The 21255-nt window shown below is 44.2% G+C and overlaps 1 protein-coding gene across 2 annotated transcripts in view; it reads right to left on the bottom strand.

The window, feature by feature from the left end:
• RASSF3 (Ras association domain family member 3) overlaps window positions 1-19807 on the bottom strand; it is a 67165-nt gene extending 47358 nt beyond the window's left edge. Inside the window, exon 1 of one of the 2 annotated variants that reach the window (XM_081822002.1) lies at window positions 19525-19807. In XM_081822002.1, coding sequence (XP_081678128.1) covers window positions 19525-19635 — 111 coding nt within the window. In that variant the 5' untranslated portion in view covers window positions 19636-19807. Of the gene's footprint in view, window positions 1-4826; window positions 4960-19524 lie in introns of those variants that run through there. The other variant, XM_081822003.1, reaches the window with a different exon arrangement.
• Window positions 19808-21255: the final 1448 nt, after the last annotated feature.

Below are 21255 nucleotides of genomic sequence, written 5' to 3'. Positions count from 1 at the left end.
CTGTATGCTACACCTGTCCTACTGACCAAGCCCCTGTTCCTGAGGCTGACTCCTCCCTGGGCTCCCAGGACACCACTCCCCTGGCTTTCTTCCCACCTCTCTAGCCACTCACTTTTATCTCTGGGGACACACCCTTCTTCTCTGCTTATCATTTAAATGCCACTGGGTCCTCCTCCTCCTCCCATGGCTTCAACAAATCCCAAAGCTCTCTCCCCAGATCAGGTCTACCTCCTCTATCTTATGGACAAGCCTGGGAAACTCTGATGCCCTACAGACAGCTCAAAAAAACTATACCCAGATTCATTCATTCATTATTTATTGACTGCCTGGAGTCAAGAGGTTGTCTGAACTTATCCTCCCTCCCAAATCTCATTTTTCTTCTATATTCCCTTTCTTGGCAAGTGACCACATCACCTCCTGAGTCACCCAAGCCAAGAAACCCACAACTCATCCTTGTCCTCTTTCTCACCACCCCAATACCCACATCCAGAGTTACCAAATCCCCCCAATTCACCAATATCTTCAATCTGGCCCCTCTTCCACTTCATCCCCACTCTCACTGCCTTCATTCCACCTCAATCACCGGACAGCCACTGAGGCCTGGCTAAAACTCATTCCTGCAAGTCCTAATAGCCACAAAGAACAGGTCAGTATTTTGAAGCAGCTTTTTTAACTTTATGTGTCTACCTTTTCTGATGAATTAAATTATACAGCTGGGGGAATCTATTACTTTATAGTTCAGCCCACATTCTCCCTTTTGATCACTGAAATTGTTAAAATCAATCAGTGCCTAAACAAATATAATGCCTACATGTAAACTCAGAGATACTTCAAATAATGCTTACTGTTAACATACCAATGCACCATTTTAATTCACATAAACGATTCTGACACAATGCTCTTCTGCAGCCAACATTTCAAATTAAAATGAACACAAGATGTGAGCAGCTACAAAATCTGCCATTCGTATTGTCACATCACACAATTTCCAAATCTAAAACGCACCACAGAATTTCAGGGACACTAGGATGTACTTAATGAAAAGAACAGGAGTCACTAGAAAAATAATTTTTTGTGATTTCCGTGACTAAAAACAAAACTTCCTATAGTTATGCATTTAAGCATGTTCCTTCTAGCTAATAGCAGAAAACCTCAGATTCTTCACATTAAAAGGGACCATTCCACCCAGTCCAAACCTTTAGAGTTACAGTTATGTCTTTCTAAATTTTCAGTAATCCCTCAAATGTTTAAAAGTCCAATTTTAAAGAAATATCTTTCCCTTTAGGGTCTTGCTGAAGTATCTCCTGAAGTCTGTAGGACATTAGAAATAGATGAAAGTTCTAAATAAACTGCTCAGATTAAAAATAATTCTTCTTGGGCACCTGGGTGGCTCAATCATTAAATGTCTGCCTTCGGCTCAGGTCATGATCCCAGGATCCTGGGATCGAGTCCCACATCAAGCTCCCTGCTCAGTGGAAGCCTGCTTCTCCCTCTCCCACTCCCCCTGCTTGTGTTCCCTCTCTCTCCGTCTCTCTTTGTCAAATAAATAAAATCTTTAAAAATAATAATTCTTCTCAGGAAAGACAATGTCTCAATAATGAATAAAGTTAATCATCACACTCACAAATCATTCGATATGGCCTCTAGAAAGCAAAGAACCCTAGCCCTCAAGAGTTTTTATTCTTGTCAGAAAGGCAATACTTAAATATACCTGTAGCAATCAAAGGACAAGACATTGTAAGAAATGAACCTTGAACTGGACATCCACGGATTAGTGAATGGAGAGGCTGAGTAAGGCACTCTACACAGGGTGTGGGCAAAGGGATAGAAGCCTCACGTTTGGATATACTGTGTTAGACAACAGACTCTATGTTTTAGAATAGAATTTAACTTGCTAAAAAAAATTTATTTGGAACATTTACCTGGCAACAGTAAATGCAGACCAACTGGAATAAAAGACACACTAGAAACAAAAGACAAAATTTAATCTTCCAAAGGAAATGAATACACTTCCTCACTCCCAAATGGGAATGCGCACCTGCCCACAAGCACTCATCCTTCAGGAAGCACAGCATAAGCGCAGGACCCTCACATTCATCCTGCCCTGTTTTCCAGGAATGTGGCACTGCTGGTGGGCTCTTTCTTAAACAGTTCTTGACACTATGTTTCTAACTCCTGCAATACAGAAGTTCAGAACAATTAAGTGTTCCCTTTGGCTTGCACAAAACCCATTCTTATTGGCACTATATAGGGATGAATTCCATAAACCACCCAGGACCCCCTTGCTTTCTTTCCCAAGACATTCCCTCTTTAGGAAACGAAATAATTCTACAGAGTGTCTGGGTGGCTCAGTTGGTTAAGCATCTGCCTTCGGCTCAAGTTTATGATCCCAGGGTCCTGGGATCGAGCCCCACGTCGGGTTCCCTGCTCAGCGGGGAGCCTGCTTCTCCCTCTCCCCAGATCTCTCTCTCAAGTAATAAAAATCTTTAAAAAAAAAAAAGAAAGAATTCTACATATTCTACTCATTTCTCAAACACCAGTGACTAACCAACCAATTCACTTAAGTTCAACCCCACCCAACCAGATATGACCTAATACAGCTGTTTCCAAACTCATTCGTTTGGCATTTCAATACATTTCACAGAATCCTTTTCAAGACTTTTATCACTTTTAAGACTTACCTTCCCTCCAATCAGAAATTCAGGTCTAGAATCAATTAATCATTAACTTCCAAAGTTACCTCTTAGGAACAAAGTACAGGCCTAGGACCCAGGTCTCCACATCCCCAGCCCAATAGATTTTCCATTTCACCTAAATGTCTCACTTTCACATGATACAGAATTTATTACCATTGTTTTATCATTATTCCCCCCTGAAAGAAACATGTTTCACACTGCCTTCACCCAGCTTCTTTTGCTTATGATTCTGACACAAATCCGATCAAATGAAAACCAGGTGGTCAATTAACAAATAAAGACAGGGCACCTGGCTGGCTCAGTGGAGCATGTGACCCTTGATCTCAGGGTCATGAGTTGGGAGTTCCACATTAAGCGTGGAACCTAATTAATAAATTAATAAATACCAGGGGGCGCCTGGCAGGCTCAGCTGGCAGAGCATGTGACTCTTTACCTTGGGGTTGTGAGTTCAAGTCCCACGCTGGGTGGAGAAATTACTTAAAATCTTAAAAAAAAAAAAAAATTAACAGATCTCATTCTGTGCCCTGTGACAAGTACCACACTAACAATGAACATATAGTGGTGAACAAGACAGACATGTCTGCCCTCACGAAGCTCACAGGATAATCTGGAAGGCTTAGAACTAAATTTACTCAAAGCCCCCGATGCATTCATTCAATAATGAGCTAGAATATCATCTTTCTCCAAAGCATCAGAGTGCTTCATACAATTCATTCATAAGGTAATCTAAACTTGCTGCTTAGATGTAAATTGTTCAGGTCCCCAAATACAAATCACTACCTTGCTGGGGCGTCTGGGTGGCTCAGTCGGTTAAGCCTCTGCCTTCGGCTCAGGTCATGATCCCAGGAGGCTGCTTCTCTCTCTGCCTGCTCTGCCTGCCACTCCCCCTGCTTGTGCCTTCTCCCTCTCTAATAAAATAAGTAAAATCTAAAAAAAACAAAGCAAAGCAAAAAAAACAAATCACTACCTTGCAGATAAAAACAGACATACATGAGTGAGATGGGGGATAAATTTATTTTTCAATAACTATCAAGTGTCACCTCCAATACTACCATAGGTTGAGAATTTAAAATCAATTTATAAAACAGTAAGTATTAAGAAAACAATTTTATAGTCTCTAAACACACTGGTGATGCAGTCATATTTGCAATTATGTAACAATTTATAACTAGGAATACTTTCCACACACATTATCTTACTTAACCCCTCTATACTAACTGTTTTAAAGATTAACAAGCTGAGGGCGCCTGGGTGGCTCAGTTAAGTTAGGCGTCTGCCTTCAGCTCAGGTCATGATCCCAGGATCCTGGGATCCAGCCCCACATCCCTGCTCTTCCGGGAGTCTGAGTTGGACTTCCCACTCAGCAGGGAGTCTGCCTTTCCCCCAGCTCATGTTCTCTTGCGAGCGCTCTATCACTCTCTCTCTTTTAAATAAAATACTTAAAAAAAAAAAAAAAAAAAAAGATTAACAAGCTGGTAACTCAAGAAGTTAAGGAACCTGTTCAAAGCTCCCAGAGTTTCAAAACCAAGATGATTTCCCAATTCTAGATCCCTAGATTCTTCTACCAAATCACTTTTAGTAAAAGCTCCTAGCAAATTGTTTTTAATAATGCTAATTAATACTACTAGAATAGTTAACCTTTATTGAGCATGTACTCACATGCTAGTTAATGTCCCAAGTTTTTTATACAAATAAGTGATAATATTTACGTAGATCAGTAAAATTTACAGTTCAGCTAATTTACAATTCAGGTGATTAAAAATATTCACAGCAGCATTAAGAATATAAAGCCAGGGGCGCCTGGGTGGCTCATTTGCTTAAGTGACTGCCTTCGGCTCAGGTCATGATCCTGGAGTCCCGGGATCGAGCCCCGCATTGGGCTCCCTGCTCGGCGGGGAGTCTGCTTCTCCCTCTGACTCTCCCCCTCTCATGCTCTCTATCACTCTCTCTCTCAATAAATAAATAAAAATCTTAAAAAAAAAAGAATATAAAGCCAGCTTTAGACAACCAATTTACTGTTAAGAAACACAACCAAAGGAAGGGGAGTTTGGGGAAGGAGAGGGAAGAGCAAACCCCAAGAGGCTCTCATGGTCCAAAGGAAGAGGTTTCCCACCAGATTCCAACACTCACGCCAGTTTTATGGAGCATACATGAACTCTGAAAAGTTCGCCGAACAGATCACGCGACTGACTCGCTGAGCATCTTTGCTGCCTGTGTTCCAACGGCGCACCAGCGGGCTTGTTTCCGAACCGTGGCCGTGTGCAGCAACGATGACACACTGTGGGTGGGAGCGGGGGGCAGGGGGGGGGCCTGGGAACACAGCCACAACGCGTGGAGGTGGGATTCGAATGACAGCCGCAGCTTCACCTCTGCAGGGAGTGACACAGTTCCCCTGCGTTACCTCATTGGATTTGAGCTCATGAAAACCAGAAACAAAACAGTGACTAAGTCTCTAAACAATGAGCGCAAGGTGATTGACACCTCCTGGAGGAAAAAAGAAAGCCCCCAGGAAGAAGCAAGATCTGTCACCAGGTCAAGCCGGCAGCCTTGAGAACTCTGCAGCCAGAGGCAGATAAGAGAGGGAGAACAGAGGGAATTGAAAGACAAACAAAAAACCCTTCGGTCTGTTAACCTATACATAAACCCTTAAGCAAAGAACCACATTTTCACAGGCCTGATCATCCTCTTTCCACTGGGGTGGCTTGCTTTAAGGGAGAACAGAAGTTGGTGAAGACTGATAAGTGGCCTCCGGCTTGGTCAGGAGACAACAACCCCTTTACCAGAAAACAAAGGAACTACAGTGAGACTGAAAGTGGCTAAAAAAAATAATAATAATAATAAGCCTACAGGAATGACTGAAGCTTCTTCCTGATCAAGGACAATGAGATTCCCAGTTCATTCTGGTCAATAAAACCAAGGAGACACACCCAATTTCCTGCCACCTTTCATTCTTTGGTGTCGAATCTCCCATCGGTGGTCAGTTCTCCACTCAGCCCTAAACTCAAATGATGTGCATGACCGTATACGGAAGAACCTTTTAAAAATAAATAGCTAGTTTTTTTAAATTGCTAATATTTATTACAGATTATGTGCCAGGCATGCTGCTACTTTACAGACTGAGGCTTAAAGAGGTGCAAAGCCTTGCCCAAAACACCAGCTGGCTAGCCCTGATTTAAACCCAGGCTGCCTTACAGAGCTGCCTGTCAACAGTCAAGAACACACCCCTTCTTGGCCCTAATAAAATCCAGTTCCCTTTTTTTTTTTTTAAATAGCCCTCACCTCAAAAGATCAAGAGCCACTGTTAATTAAAACTGCACAGTCGGGGAGCCTGGGTGACTCAGTCAGTTAAGCATCTGCCGTCCTGGGATCGAGCCCCGCATCGGGCTCCCTGCTCAGCGGGAAGCCTGCTTCTCCCTCTCCCACTCCCCCTACTTGTGTTCCCTCTCTCGCTGTCTCTCTCCCTGTCAAATAAATGAATCTTAATAAAAAAATTAAAAATGAAAAAAAAACTGCAGTCATAAATAAATAATAAAACTGCACAGAACTACCTCCAGCGAGAATGAATTTTAAAGCTGATTTGCTGACACTGGTGCTACATTTGCCTTTTTGTTTTTGTTTTTTTTAAAGATTTTATTTATTTATTTGACAGAGAGAGAGACAGCGAGAGAGGGAACACAAGCAGGGGGAGTGGGAGAGGGAGAAGCAGGCTTCCCGCCGAGCAGGGAGCCCGATGCGGGACTCGATCCCAGAACGCTGGGATCATGACCTGAGCCGAAGGCAGAGGCTTAACGACTGAAGCCACCCAGGCGCCCCTACGTTTGCCTTTTTGAAAGGTAGTACTTTCCCCTGGAAGAGCTCCCTCCAATCCTCCACACCAACTGGCAGAAATAATTATGCTTTGGGTACAGTTCATAGGACATAGAGGACGCATTTCCTCTAACGGAGCCCACAGGACCCCAGCTCACACAGCAGCAGCCCCAGCACCATAGTCCTTCCCACCGACTGCACCGCGTGGCCAGCGCCGGTCAGCAGAGAAAGCAATCTGCAAACTTCAGAGAGATCTGAAAGGGCAGTAAACTCCCTGCAAAGGAAAACTGGCAAGAAAAAGCGACCCACAAGCCTGTCTAAACAAACAGAAACAGACCTTAAATGGACAAAAGTACTATTATTGTTTCTTTAAACCACCTACATAATATTTACATTCTCCCATAGCTGGGAAATGACGGACTCCAGTCAAATATCCCTGAATTCACCTCTGCGATGCCATTAAAACCTGAAATCTGCTGAAGGTCTAAACCAATAAAACTGCTGCTGGTTTAAGTTCTCTTCTCCAAGTTCCACTGAAATTAGAGTCCAAAGAAATCAACTGCATTTTAAGTCCTTTGGAAAGCTCCACAAACTGTACAACACTGTGGAATGCTAAACTTCATTTTTAGTACTGGTATTTTTTTCCTCCTATGTAATGCATACAACTATTTTGTTTTCTATTTTCATACAAGTTTTTCAGTTTTTGGTTTGCTGTTTGAGAACTGTGACCAGATACACATAAATTTCTATGACTTCACTGGCAAAAGAACGAGAAGGATTCCTCGAAACAAGTATTTATAGGAAATTTTCAGAGTAAACTTGTTTGTCTAAGAACGAGGATTAAGGAAGGTTCATGATCTATCTAAGGTCAGAAATAATTCCTTACATCTCTTTAAAAGATTCACTTAATTAAAATATTCTGAACAAGAAAAAAATTAAATGAGGGCAACCCAAGATTATAATAATCAGATTATAAAAGCTTAAGCAAAAATGTTCGACACAGGCAAGACTTAAAGTATCGATGCCAGGCTCTATCTAATTGCAATGTTTCAACAAAAGACAATAAGCTTATAATAAGTAAATAGTATAAAACTTCTCCGTAGGTAGGGTTTTGTCATTTGTCCTACAATCCTTTTTTTTAAGATTTTATTTATTTCTTTGACAGAAAGAGAAAGAGTGTGCACAAGCAGGGGGAGTGGCAGGCAGAGGGAGAAGCAGGCCTCCCGCTGAGCAGGGACGTGGGACTCGATACCAGGACCCCCAGGACCCTGGGATCATGACTTAAGCCGAAGGCAGTCACTTAACCAACTGAGCCACCCAGGCACCCCTACAATCCTTTTTCAATACCTGGTCTAATTATAAAACTTAGGTTCTGACTTCTACCAGGGTGGTTGGAAAATTGGCACTAAATTTATTGAAATTCAACGATAAACAGGCACTTTCACTTTTTTTTTTTTAACATGGTTAGTAAAAGACACATCATCCAGCTCCCACCCTCTGTATTCCATAGTGTATTCAGAGGACACTGATGCCTTCTTAGTAATGCCTTTCCTGTCATAATTATAGGAGTAAAGTGGGGTGTTTTTTTTTTTGCTCCAAGTTTCAGTGATGTCAGCCTGAACACACTCTAAAGTATTTCAAAATGCCAGAATATGTAATGTCCCTTTGGAACAAACAGAGTAAGTCAAAAATAACCTGAAGTTTAGCTGACCGCAAAAAAAAGGGGAACCATCTACCCAGCTAAATATGCACAGGACTCAAGAACAGGCTCTCCGGAGATTTCCTGCCTACCTCGCAAATGGTCAAAGGCCATGAACAATGCTCACACCAAGAGGAAGATCCACTTAGAAGTACAGAAAAATATTAAATTTACTGTTTAAAGGAATGCAACTAAATAACAATGAGGTGCCTTTACAAAGTTTTTCCTCTATTTTTTCTTTTATGTAAACTTAGGCCCAAAGTAAGGCTTGAACTTACAAACCAAGATCAAGAGTGGCATGCTCTACTGACTGAGCCAGCCAGGGGCCCCAGTTTTCCCTCTATTTCAATGACTGCACCCAGCGGAGCTAGGGGCACAATGAAACTAGTTAAAAATACAGCCTTCAATTAGTGATATAAGAAGTATAACTAAGGGCGCCTGGGTGGCTCAGTTTGTTAAGCGACTGCCTTCGGCTCAGGTCATGATCCTGGAGTCCCGGGATCGAGTCCCGCATCGGGCTCCCTGCTCGGCAGGGAGTCTGCTTCTCCCTCTGACCCTCCTCCCTCTCATGCTCTCTGTCTCTCATTCTCTCTGTCTCAAATAAATAAATAAAATCTTTAAAAAAAAAAAAAAAAAAGAAGTATAACTAAGGTGATAACTAAGAGGTATAAAATGGCCATACCATCATTGCTAAGCAAAATTCCATTTTGTACATCTATCCTAGAAAGTTAATCCATAATGGAAAAGGTTTCTCGCTCAAAATGTTCACTACACTGTTAGGTTTGGTAGCCAAAAAAAATCAGAAACATTCGTTTCCCAATACTTGGAAAATAATGCCTATTCAGTAAAATACAAGGGAGACATGAAAACGATAGCTGTGCTAGCTGAAATCATTCAGCAAGAGCTCGTTAATTCTAAGTTTAAATAGCAAGATTCAAATTTGTCAGGTCAGAATTCCTTAAAAAAATTAAAAATGTAATTACCATATGGTTCAGCAATGCCGCTTGTGGGTATATACCTGAAAGAACCAAAAGCAGGGTCTCTACGGGGTATCTGTAGACCCATGTTCACTGCAGCATCACTCACAATAGCCAGGAGGTGGTAGCCCCCAAATACCCACCGACTGATGAATGGCTAAGCATACGACGGAATATTCCATCAAAGGAAGGAAATGCTAACAAATGCTAGCACAGGTAAACCTTAAGGACGTTGCGCTAAGGGAAATGAGCCAGTCACACAAAGACAAATACCAATACTACATGATTTCACTTACATGAGATATACAGTCAAATGCATAGAAACAGAAAATAGAATGCTGACTGCCAAGAGTATGTGGGGGGGGAGGGCGTGCATGCAGCTTAATGGAGACAGTTTCAGTTTCCAAGATGAAAAAGTTCTGGCAACTGGAGACACAACAATGAAAAGATACTTAACACCACTGAACACTTAAAAATGGTTTATGTGAACAAAAACTGTATCAATGGCAAATTTTAGGTGTATTTTACAATTTTTTTAAATGGGATTTTTTTAAAAATCAGTATGATTGTATGTATGTAAAAAGACAAATGAGGGGCACCTGGCTGGCTCAGTCCATACAGCATGAAACGCCTAACTCGGGGTCATGAGTTCTAGCCCCACATTGGGGGTAGAAATTACTTTAAAAAAGGACAAATGACAAAACTAGGAAACGATTCTGAAAAATAGTATTTGGATTAGGAAAGTAAGATAATGGACCATTTTCCCCCAAACTAGATGATGCGATTTTTATAGTACTCTTATTATCAAAAAAAAACAACTTCAAAAACATATTGCTCCAGCTACCCATAAAACCTTAATATCCTTCCAGTAAAAATGACATGTTTATGAAAAATTACTTTTTTTTAGGACATACAAAACAAAGATGGGAGCCAAATTCTGGACTAAGATCTTGTTCTTCACATGGATGAGAAATGATCTATACAGACTACAAACTAAAATTTTTTTAAAGATTGTATTTAAGAGAGAGAGCAAGCGAGCAAGGGAGAGTGAGCAAGGGGGGAAAGGGGAGAGGGGCAGTGGCAGAGGGAAAAGCAGACTCCCTGTTGAACAGGGAGACCAATGGGGGGGCTCGATCCCAAGACCCCAAGACCCTGGGATCATGACCTGAGCCGAAGGCAGACACTTAACCGACTTAGCCACCCCTAAATTTTTTTGAAGATTTTATTTTTAAGTAATCTCTATACCCAATATGGGGCTCAAACCTACAACCCAGAGGATCAAGAGTCACATGCTCCCCTGACAGAAGCAACCAGGCGCCCTGAGACGACCAACTAAACCTAAGAGCAGGTTTCTGTTTTCTTCACCGAAACCCTAGCACCAGTCTAGCACATTGTGAACATTCCGTAAACACGGGAATGAATTTAGAAAACTACCTTATAATCTTAACACACACAAACACTGTCTAACCCACATTAACTTCATGAAAAACACTTTGTGGATTGCATTCTAAACCTCTTAAATCCAGATCTTCTCAATCTATTCTTCTGGCCTCCAATTCCCAAATTCATCCTTCTTCCTCCTCCAATTATCTCACTTTGTTTAGCATCTGGAGAAAAAAAAAAAAACTGAGTGCTGCAATATATAATTAGTAAATTATTCTTAGCTGACTGAATCATGTAGCAGCAGTTAGCAATTACAGTCCATAAAATGTGTATTACTCTTGCTGTTTTAATACTCTATGAAATAATGAACCCCATTCTCTGTAAACTTAAGGCAGAGTTGCAGTTTAAAATGCCATTAAGACAGTTTTATCCTCTCAGCTCATAGGTCAGAAAAAAGGGAAGTTCCCCACACACAAGTTTCATAACCTCTAAATGCTGGTATGCATGACCCATGATAGGCTGAAAAACTATTCCCAACAGTAAAAGGCAAGTTCCCCTTCACGAAGAAAAATCTCCCCAGGACGCCTGGCTGGCAACCCATCCATCCATCTGCAGCCACTAGACGATGGAGCTCGAAACCCCTAGCAAGAGGTAGCAGCTCTGCTTTAGCAAACAGCATTGTCCAGCAGAAAACAGAACGTGAGCCACATACATAGTTCTAAATTTTCCAGTAGCCGTGGTAAAAAAAAAAAAAAAAAGGTAAAAATTATTTAACTCAGCATATCCCAAATATCATCATTTCAACATGAAGCAATATTAAACAATCACTCTGATATATTTTATACTCTCTGTCCTTTGTCCTGGAAATCCAGTGCGTATTTCACACCTACAGCACCTCTCAATTCAGGCCAGCCACATTTCAAGTGCTCAACAACCACATGTGGCCAGCAGCTACCATACTGGACAGTCCAGTTTTAGAATAATGGTCACTTCTAGGGGCGCCGGAGTGGCACAGTCGGTTAAGCATCCGACTCAGTTTCAGCTCAGGTCATGTTATCATGGGTCATGAGATTAAGTCACATCCTCAGCAGGGAGTCTGCTTGAAGATTCTCTCCCTCTGCCCCTCCCCCCACTTGTAAGTACACTCTCTCTCTAAAATAAATAAATAGGGGCGCCTGGGTGGCTCAGTTGTTAAGCATCTGCCTTCGGCTCAGGTCATGTTCCCAGGGTCCTGGGATCGAGCCCCGCATCGGGCTCCTTGCTCTGCGGGGAGCCTGCTTCTCCCTCTTCCACTCCCCCTGCTTGTGTTCCCTCTCTTGCTGCGTCTCTCGCTGTCAAATAAATAAATAAAATCTTTAAAAAATAAATAAATAAATAAATCTAGAATGATGGTCTCTTCTATTCGTAACATTTTTACATGCATATCACATTTTAACCATTGTTTATGGGCTTGGACATCCCTCCTACTGCATCTCTGGCCCTCTCTATTAAAAAAAAAAAATTAACAAGTAAACAAAAACCATTTGACTAGCCACTGATAGCCAAACCAGAACTATTAAGAAAAACCTGGAAAACTAACCTCATTAGAAAGAATGGTTAAACTCTGGTTAGTGGTATTAATATTAACTCTGTTTAATGCATCTCATTATCCTTGAGGATGATGAGGTTTCTGTGGAACACGATCATCTAGAGTTTCTGGACAGATGTCAACAGGAAAATGGGACTTGTTTTACAGGGATACACCTCAGTAAACTTTCCATCTAAACAGATGTATAGCTTTACCACACTCCACGCAACAGAGGTGGTTCCCTGAAAAACTATCAACATGTACGAGTTTCCTTTGCACTAAAGGAGCAAGCTCTTTAAAGAAAAATTAGAGAGATGTTCTATTTGGTAAGCTTTAAAAAAATATTATTAAACGGAGGTGCCTGGCTGGCTCAGTCGGTGGAGCATGCGACTCTTGATCTCAGGATTTTGAGTTCGAGCCCCATGTTCGGTGTAGAGATTACTTAAAAATAAAATCTTTTAAAAAAATAAATAAAAAGAAACAAAACGAAGTAGGCACCCCTCCCCTCTCAAAACCCTCTGCTCTCGCGGGGCGCCTGGGTGGCTCAGTTGGTTAAGCGACTGCCTTCGGCTCAGGTCATCATCCTGGAGTCCTGGGATGGAGTCCCGCATCGGGCTCCCCGCTCTGCAGGGAGTCTGCTCCTCCCTCTGACCCTCCCCCCTCTCATGTGCTCTCTCTCTCTCAAATAAATAAAAATCTTTAAAAAAAAAAAAAAAACCCTCTGCTCTCCAGGCACCTGGGTGGCTCAGTCGGTTTAAGTGTCTGCCTTTGGCTCAGGTCAAGATATCAAAGTCCTGGGATTGAGCCCATCAGGCTCCTTGCTCAGAGGGGAGCTTCTCCCTCTCCCTCTGCCCCTCCCCTCTGCACGAGCACAGCCACATTCTCTAATAAATAAATAAATAAAAGCTTTAAAAAAAAACCCTCTGCTCTTTCCCTTCATAGCAAAAATAAATTGTTTATAAAATAAATTCAATAAATTATTGAATACATGAAACTCTCTTAAAATAATGGGGAAATATATGAAGTGAATTATACCTAGTAATAACACTTATTACTAATACATATATATTTTTTAAAGATTTTATTTATTTGACAGACACAGCGAGAGAGGGAACATAGCAGGGGGAGTGGGAGAGGGAGAAGCAGGCTTCCCGCAGAGCAGGGAGCCTGATGCGGGGCTCAATCCCAGGACCCTGGGATCATGACCTGAGCCGAAGGCAGATGCTCAACGGCTGAGCCCCCCAGGCGCCCCACTAATATCTATTTTTAAATGACTACTAATGTCTAAGATACCGTGGAGGCTTATGGTCTAATTGGGAGAGGGGGAAGAATTGTGTATATTTGTGTATAAAGGAACATTCCCAGTACCCAGTACTTCGACTTCCATCCAAAATCAGTAGGCTTTCATTCCTTCGAGCACCTACTAAGAATGGAGCATTTCTTTTATGTGCTCCATGAACATGGCAGTCTTTGTCCTCGTTAAACTAAACATAACATATTATAATTTTTGCTAGGAAAGGAAAGAACAGAGGGCTTTAAGAGGGGAGGGGTACCAACTTCAGACTGGTGGTTCAGGAAGACTTCTCTGAGGGGACAGGTAAGTTAACACGCGAAGGAGAATGGAGGGCAGCAATCCCAGGCCAAGGTTCTACGATGGTGAATCATGGATCTTGAAAGGAAGTGAGGCTAGTATGACTACAGTCCTCATCACATGCGGTTATTTAAAAGTTGTATCAGAGAGTGAACAAGAAGCAGGGCCTTGTCACATTGCTAATGCTTGCTTAGAACTAAACCTCTTCCTAGGCACTGTACAGAGGTCTTCAATGAGATAAGGATACAAACAGGCCAATTTAGCTAACAGCAGCTCCTTCACATGCATCTATCCCCTATCCTGCTACATCATCTCACCATTACTTCTGAACACCTCCCCCCCTTTCCAGATAATGGCCTTGAGCCAAATCAGAAGTGAAAAGCAAGCCTCAAACCAGGAACTTTATCAAAAGACAGCTACTTATTGGGGGGGGGAGGGGGGAGGCAAGAGCTGATGCTCAGGGCTAAGAGTTGGGGACCACGCCACATTAGAAAGCATTTTGTCTGCTTCATTTTTTTCTCCCAGAAAATGAATGTTTACAGTATGACATGCACTGACTGCCAAAGGAAGTCTAAAGAGAATAAGCACATTATTGGATATTTTTAGCTTTTCTTTTCATAAATGTTTTGTGTCACTGCTTTCCAAATAATTCCAAATCTTGCAAGTCAGCCAGAAGAAGAAACGGGATATAGAATGTATTGTTCATATAAGAGGTGACTAATTTTCTCTTGAAATTGAGTGAAGGGAGGGCGCCTGGGTGGCTCAGTTGGTTAAGCGACTGCCTTCGGCTCAGGTCATCATCCTGGAGTCCCTGGATCGAGTCCCGCATCGGGCTCCCTGCTCAGCAGGGAGTCTGCTTCTCACTCTGACCCTCCCCCCTCTCATGTGCTCTCTCTCATTCTCTCGCTCTCAAATAAATAAATAAATAATCTTTAAAAAAAAGAAATTGAGTGAAGGGAATGTGTCTTTGTGAGTTCTGCTCACACAAACACAAAATTCCAATGGATTAATACGTACTGTGTAAAAACAGAATTTATCAGACATGGAGATGAAATGTGCAAATCACCGTGCACCAGGCAAAAGGACTGGTGGGAATGTTTGTATTCGACAATATAGGGATCAAAAATGAGTGTAAGAGTTAGTACAGTCAAAATACCTTTGAGGTTGTAAACCATTATTCTTTTACCCCCAGTGATTTATTGCCAAAGCTTCTAATGGACACATGAATAAAACAGTGCAACTCATTACTGTTGATTCTAGCAGCAAGACACAGAACCAAACAGCAAGTCAGAAAAATAAATTATAATAAGGAAAGTACCCACAGGGCGAACTTGAGATCTGTTATGTGGAGTCGCACAGGCTTGCCTTAATAAACAATTCTTCAATATAACCTTTTTAGAAGTGTGAGTGGCTCAGAGACAATTTTAAGTTTAAGACTTCTTGACTATTCAGGGCACCTGGGTGGCTCAATCAGTTAAGCATCTGCCTTCAGTCTGGGTTATGATTCAGGGTCCTGGGACGGAGCTCCCTGATCAGTGGGGAATCTGCTTCTTCCTCTACCACCGCCCCCCCCCAGCGTGCGTGCGTGCGTGTGTGTGTGCACCTGTGTGTGTGTGTGTGTTCGCTCATGCGCTCGCTCTCATTTGCTCGCTCACTCTCAAGTGACTAAAATCTTTAAAAAAAAAAAAACTTCTTGACTATCCTACTGCTAAAGCAAAGAGTAGGTCTCATTTCCTTATTTCTATTAACTAGCCAAGGCTCAGAAAGAAAAGTGATTACCTTAGCTATGGAGTAAGTTACGTTCCAATAGATTACATTAATAATTTTAGTCCATTCTACTCTTGGAAGTCTGAATGTGTAGAAAAAGAGAATTATGAATTACAGAACTGCCCACATTCTTGGTTCTGCATGAAACAACAGTGGATCCACAAGCATGAGTTATGAACACTGTAATGAACATATATACGGAATACGGGGTCGACATTTTAAGAAAATCCTAAATTATAGATGTCCATTATCTGCAAAGAGAAAATCAAATTTTAAAATTTGGGGGAGGAGGGTACCCGCCTCGGTGGCTCGGTTTATTAAGCGTCTGACTCTTGATTTCAGGTCAGGTCATTATGTCAGGGTTGTGAGATGAGTCCCGAGTGGCCTCCCCTCTGGGCGTGGAGCCTGCTTAAGATTCTTTCTCTCTCTGGGCGCCTGGGTGGCTCAGTTGTTAAGCGTCTGCCTTCGGCTAAGGTCTTGATCCTGGGATCGAGTCCCACATCGGGCTCCCTGATTGGCAGGAAGCCTGCTTTTCCCCCTCTCACTCCCCCTGCTTGTGTTCCTGCTCTCGCTATCTCTGTCAAATAAATAAAAATAAAATCTTAAAAAAAAAATTCTCTCTCCCTCTTTGCAGCCCCCCACACACACATAGGTGCATGTGCTCTCTTTCTCTCTCAAAAAGAAAAAAAAAAATTGGGGGGGGTGGCTGAGAATTAACCAAAAGGAAAGTATGTGGGCCCTTTGGGGAATCATTTAACAAGGCCTTACCTTTCATTAAGTTAATTTTCCAGGGGGTTATTGGGACAATCATAAGATAGGGTACATTTGAAAAACCTGTAATGAGCCAATTATTATCAAACGAGGAAAGCATTCATTCATACAACTAATATTCACTGAGCAATCACTGTGTTTCCGGTACCAATGGACGCCCCAGGGATACAGCTATAAACATGACAACCAAACTGCCACAAAAAAGGCCTCCTCTCATTCCTGTTTCTAACCTCCAGACAGGTTTTTAAGCCTTTTCTTCTTCTTTTTTCTTTTTAAGAGTGTACCAACATAAGAAAAGGGTAACATTTTCCTTATAACCGAAAGATTTTTGTTTTTGTTGGAGAAAGAAAGAAGTTGGGCTATGTTCTTTGCCTGGCAACAGAAGAAAAGAAATTCCTCATCCCCCTCCCCCTTTTTCTCCATCCTGCATTTACCACAAACATCTTGCTCTCTCTAGGTATTTTTCCAGGAGTCCTAGAAACTGAATTTTCCTGGCTTTTTCACCAGGTGGTTCAGCACCAAAAAAATTAAAACTTACAAATTAAAAAAATTTTAAAAATTTACTATTAGCAATAATAGATCCTTATGGCAACATCTCTCTTTCCACCTTTCTAGAGAAAGGATAAATTTCACTTTTATGCTTTGTTAGAAATGCTTATCTTAATCTTATAATCACCAGCATAATAAAATGGAAAACGCAGGACCCCTGGCTGGTTCTTGATCTCAGGGTCATGACTTCAAGCCCCACTGGGAGTAGAGATTGCTTAAAATAATAATAAAAAGAAAATAAATAAAATGAAAAAGGCTTACCTATTATCTAACCTTAGGGAAAAGAAATGTTCTATACTTAGAATGCCTTGCTTTATATTTGTGAGTTTTACTTCTTTAACTCACAAATCTCATCAGGAATTTAACACACTCATTCAGTCAATTTAACCAAAATGCCCACAAAAATTCAAACACTTTTGCCACCTGGCAAGTAAGTCCCGTAACTCAGCACCTTGCCATGTGTTATCGTTAGGAGGGGGAACACACAGGCAATAAAGCTTCAGAATATACAGAACAAGCCCTTCAAGCAAAGAACTAGGTCTTACTGTCCTGATTTTCAGCACAATACTCCAAAATACATATTAATGTTAAACTAATTCTAAAAGCTAAGTTACATTATGTAATATATATGCTAGATTAATTAATGGAAACACTGTATATCTAAACGCAGAAAAAAGAGAAATTTTTATTTTTTAAAGCACTAAAAACATTCTCCCACAATTCTAACTGGATATGCTGGCCCTTGTGAAGGAGCATCACATACCAAGAGAATCTGAGAACCAGCAAGTTTTCTGGAGAAGAGCCACCTCTGCAATCAACTTCAAACGAGCACAACCACCTCTGTCAAGTTCTAGTCAAATGGTGACAGCAGCGTAAGAGGCAGGAGAAAATACAAAGTAGAGGAAAGAAAGACAGGAGAGGCCAAGAGAGAAGAGCCAAGTGAGAGAAGCACAAGGAAAAGCAATTCTTCCCTAACCGACAGAGAGGAAGAGTATGTCTGCCTTCCAAACCTCAGAGCAAACTCATGCCATTAGAATACACTCTACCGAAAATAAAGGATCAGTTGCTATGAAATGAATGTCTGTGGACCCCCACTCCAAAACTGATATGAGGAAGCCCTAAATGCGAAAGGATTTGGAGGTGGGACCTTTGGGAGGTAATGAGGCCATGAAGGTGGCCCCGACGATGGGATCAATTTCTTTACAAGAAGAAAATTAGCCCTTTCTCCATGGGAGGTCACTGCAAGGAGTCAGCGGTCTCCCAGCCAAGGGGTCCTCGCCAAAACCCAAGCAACCAGCCGGGCACCAAGATCCACCTCCAGCCTCCAGAACTATGAGAAATATTTGTGTTTAAGTCACCTAGTCTATGGCATTTGTCACAGCAGCCTGAGCTAAGTCATCGCTCAAAATGACTAGTAAAGAGCACAGCCCTAAGCCTTCGAAACAATAAAGAGGACAGACTACCGCCCCAGAACTTCACTCAGGATTACCTGCTACTGAATAAGGGCACTTGACTTCACTCTTGCCCTTCACCATCCCCTCTCCCCCTCCTTCTGGTTTGGGATTAAGAGGCTGCAAAGACTAGAACTTCCGAATCATAAAAAGAAATTTGACCTCAGAAAGTGGTTAAGTAAACTTAAAAGGTCTGGCGAGGAAACATTACTGACACATTACTCCATCCTCACCCCTCCCATAACTCATCATGCGGCCCTGAACGATTTTCCTTGCCTCCAGTCTCCAGGACGAGGTCTAATAGCAATGGTCCGGGGAGCGCCTTTTGTTGAAGAGCAACAAATTTGTTCCATTACAGCCTCACTAATCTGATGTGAGCACGGCTGGGTTGGCAGGGCTTCCTGGTGTGACTCCCCGGGCCAGGAGGCCGCGGGTTCACGCGCGGGACTGAGAAGTCCACCCCAAGTGGCCCGCTTCGGGAAAGCCTTCCAGGGAAATACAGTCCGGGTCGGCGAAACCGGCCCAAGTTCCCTTCCCATCTTTTACCAAGTCATACTTCCCACGGCATGCTTCCTCCAAAAAAGGAAGAAACCGGCCTAAGGCTCAGCTCTAGCCTGCTGGTATTTACCTAGCACCGGAACTTGTTTGCAAAACATTGAAGGCACTCATAAACTTGACTTTGCAGGAAACGCACAACCTTGACTCCCGCAACCAAGGTCTAGGGAGCGCCGCTGTCGTCCCCACCCCCACCACCAAGGTGCTGGACCCGGAAGGTAGCGGAGGCCAGGTCGCCAACGCCACCCCTGGCTATTACCATGGCCCCCAAGCCACTCGGGGGCTCACTGCCCACTGAACCGACTCCCAGTGGAGGCTGGAGCCAGGACCCCGACCACCGACTGCCCAGACGCAGAGGAAACGCCGGGAGTGGCCGGGGACGCCTCCACGCTCTCAGAAGTGCTGTCCCGCAGCCCGCCGCCCGAAGCAGGGCCGCAGAGGCCATCTGGCGCGGAAGGCAGGAGCGGGCCCTCGGTCTCCCGCCCTTCCACCTCCTTCCCTCGCGCTGGCCGCCCCCGTGCACGCCCGCACGCCCACGTGCACAACCTCCAGGCACGACCCCGGGATCCCAAAAGGCAGAAGCCCCTTCTCGGACGCCCCCCCTCCTCCTTCCCCGCGGGCATGCCCGGCACGCCCCACTGATACACGTGGAATCGGGGATCCCGGGAGCTATGGGCGCCGGCTGCGGCGCCCGCCGCGCGTGCCACTCACTTGCTGGCCGGCGCGGGGCTTGCCCTGGGGCGCTCTCCTGAAAAAGGAGGTCCTGGCGGTGAAGAAGAAGTCCTCGGCGTCCTCCTCCAGGCTGCTGTAGCCGCTGCTCATGCTGCTGGTTCCGTCGCACGTGGGCCACCTCCCCCGGGCGCAGGCGGCCAGGCAGGGGGTGCCGCGCCCGCCCGCCCCGCGAGGTTCCCGGCGCGGGGCCCCGAGCCGCCGGCGGGCCGTCCTGCTGCAGCTGCGGCCGCCGCTCACTCCGGCCCTCCCGGCCCCTCCCGCCGCCTCCCCGCCAGCCTCCGGGCGCGGCTTTAGCCTCCGAGCGCCTCGCGACCCCGCCTCCCGGGGCCCCGCCCTCCCCCGTGTGCCCCTCCCCGGGAGGTTGGGAGCTGTGCCCACGCGGTCCGGGCACTCCCCGCGCGGCCGCAGGTGGGGGTGGTGCGAGCCGGCCCTCCCAGCCTGCTTTTTCCCAGCAGTGTCTGTGCAACCCAGAACGCCCACTGCGACCGCGGCGTCTGGCCGGGCTGTGCCCCGGGTCGCTTCCCCAGCCTCCCGGAAACTGCCAAGTCCTCTCTGATCCGGCTACCCGCCCCCCCCCACTCCGCTAGCTCGGGTTTGGGGGAGGACCGGAGTAGACCAGCGAACTTTCGCCGCTGTCCCCGCCCTGCTTGCCCCTCCCGGGGTCTAGCGGGCGGCAGTTGAGATTGCCCCGCCGGGGATCCCCCTGTCCGTCGGGCCTCTGGCGGCCGTTTCGCCTTGCCCTGAACCCCAGCATCTCGCCCCTCCAGAAGGGTTTAAAAGTTAGCGGAGAGGAGTGGGGAGGTAACAACTGGGTAGAGTTTATTCAAATGAAAACATCCTTTCTGGTAATTCAGTTGAGCTTCGGTCTTCCCTCTCGCCTTCTCTCTAGCGAAGGTTCATTCTCAGATAAGGACGGCCAAGGTCGTTATGATCTTAGAGGCCCCTTGGTGAAGGGGGTGGAGGGTGAATTCGTTCTGTGGTTCAAGAACTTTTTAATTAAATGTGCGTTTTCGATGTCCCCTCCCACGTTCCTACAAGGCATGGTTTCTGTGTCGGGGTAATGGGTTCAGGGAATTCTATTCACCCTCCTACCAAAAAAAGAAAATCCATATTTTCTGAAATCCTTCCAGTTAATCTTCTTTTAGAATGCAAAATTTTCTGGCAAGCCCCCTGTGGTTACCAGTCGTTTACACCTTGGTGTTATTGAACTGATTTAAATCATACTAGTTTCCTTGCAGTGATCTTGACTGAAAAGGGGTTGTTTTGAAGCTTCACCGCCACTGCTGGGGTGAGCAGGCTTTAGAAGAGGTTTCATTAAAAGAGGAAGAGAAGGGTTAGAAAAGAGAATTTTCACCCATTATCGCTGAACTTTCTATGCAAGAAAGATAGATAATGCATATTTCCTTTAATCCTCAAAACAACTCTAAAGTAGTTAGTACTGATTTATGCTCATTTTACACCCAGAGCAGCTGAGGTTTAAAGAGGACAGTAGCTGTAGGTGGTAGGGCTGGGGCCATTCTGATTTGCTTTCTGTTTATCCGAAGGTCTGCAGAGACCCTTCTAGGTCCTCTGCTTGGCCCCAGTCAGCTGTGCCCGTTTATGCGCTAGTGGAGGGGCGAGCTGGCTCTTGAGTCAACATACCCCCAGGCAGAAGGAAGGATTGCAAACCTGCTCCACCTTCAGGCTTACACACCCAGCTTGCAAAGCTGT

Source organism: Leptonychotes weddellii, chromosome 5 (assembly GCF_054177405.1).
Source record: "Leptonychotes weddellii isolate Sample4059 chromosome 5, ASM5417740v2, whole genome shotgun sequence".
NCBI classification, from domain to species: domain Eukaryota; kingdom Metazoa; phylum Chordata; class Mammalia; order Carnivora; family Phocidae; genus Leptonychotes; species Leptonychotes weddellii.
Note: the sequence above shows the minus strand (reverse complement) of the source record. Positions and strands in the feature narration are given on the sequence as shown.